The 1,416-nt window shown below is 43.1% G+C and overlaps 1 protein-coding gene across 1 annotated transcript in view; it reads left to right on the top strand.

The window, feature by feature from the left end:
* Window positions 1-210, top strand: part of T265_04334 (hypothetical protein) — a gene marked incomplete at both ends in the record, with an annotated part of 7,406 nt that extends 7,196 nt beyond the window's left edge. The window contains one exon of the mRNA XM_009169043.1: window positions 33-210. Within this exon, the coding sequence (XP_009167307.1) occupies window positions 33-210 (178 nt within the window). The remainder of the gene's footprint in view (window positions 1-32) is intronic.
* Between the last annotated feature and the right edge of the window lie 1,206 nt (window positions 211-1,416).

The following is a 1,416-nucleotide window of genomic DNA, read 5'->3' as shown; positions in this document are numbered from 1 at the left end:
CCGCCCGACAGAATAACTAAGCGCGGTCAAAGGTCATCCCCGGCTACCAGCACGTATATCAACACACACGTAACACTACTGAACGCACAACCACCAACCCACCGCTACGCACAACTACGCACTGATGATGTCACCTCGATTGGTGATGAAACGTTTGCAACCAAATTGCCCAGCTCAACGAACAAGCCAACGACCATCTACGCTACCTGAGCTACCGACATTCTCCTCTATAGAAAACTAGTTCGTACAATCCGACCGGAATTTCACCAGGGACTCTTCGTAAGGCCACCAAGCATCAGATATCAGTGACGTATATATTTTCACCAAATAATCGGTTTATCTTGCTAACAATAAATTATCACGACGATATTTGTTTGGTTTACTTTATAGTAGATTGCAGCCTGTAAACGCCCTTGTATACCAGCTAACGTGGCGTTTCCTGTCACCCTAACAAACCTAATCACCCTTAATATCGTCAAGAAATGATTGAATATGGAGGACAAAGAACACCTAAACCCAAATTCATTTTCGTGCAGAAAGTACATGATGTTACATCAATAAATATGCAGTGTGCATTCGTGTAGGACGTAATGGTTTATTTATTTCTTCCAATACATATCGTATTCCTTCTAGATATACCATCATTAGGAAAGGCTGTCAGCAAAATACACCATTTTCCCCTCTCATTTTATTCTCAGTCTCCCTCCCAGATTAGACCATCCCACGGAGATTATATCTGGTCGGCCATTTGAAGTGAATATCATAAACGGCAGATTCATTTGAGTTTTTGTAAAAACAAACTAGTATGCAATGGAGTGCATTTGTCGGAATATGCCTTTTCTCCATTTGGTCTTTGTCAACCACAGCCAATACGGCAATTGTTTCGGAATGCGATCCCAGGACGTGCGACATTAATGGCCCAACCTACGCAGCTGGCTAATAATCAAGCTGCCTTTGATTCCGCAATTGTTCCTTCCACGAACTCGGCTATACGGGTGTATGCCTGACCATTGTGTGCACATAAGTCTCCGATGAAGCTGCAGATGAAATGGATCAAGGTGTCAAGGTATAGAAAGACCATACTGTTCATGGTTTTCTGCCATACAAAAGTGAAGACCGTACTATAGTGGAGCACAATGCGATACTTCCATATACCCGCAGGTGCTGCTTTCACCAGAAAAGCTTTTAAACGCTTTGAAAACGCTAGCATTCGATATCTTTGTCGGCCGTCTGGACTGCCAGGCTAGAGAAAATCTAAATCCCACACTAAATTTGGGTAACTACAGAAGCGGGTTGATAGAAACGCATTTAAGGACGCACGCGCTTAATCCCAACTGCTGTCGTTAGACGCTGAAATTGCACTTTAGATGGTGTGAATAAAACACAGTCACCAAAAGATTGCCCCACAATATGATC

This window comes from Opisthorchis viverrini (genome assembly GCF_000715545.1).
Source record: "Opisthorchis viverrini unplaced genomic scaffold opera_v5_70, whole genome shotgun sequence".
NCBI classification, from domain to species: Eukaryota; Metazoa; Platyhelminthes; class Trematoda; order Opisthorchiida; family Opisthorchiidae; genus Opisthorchis; species Opisthorchis viverrini.
This window is presented reverse-complemented; position numbering and strand designations above follow the sequence as displayed.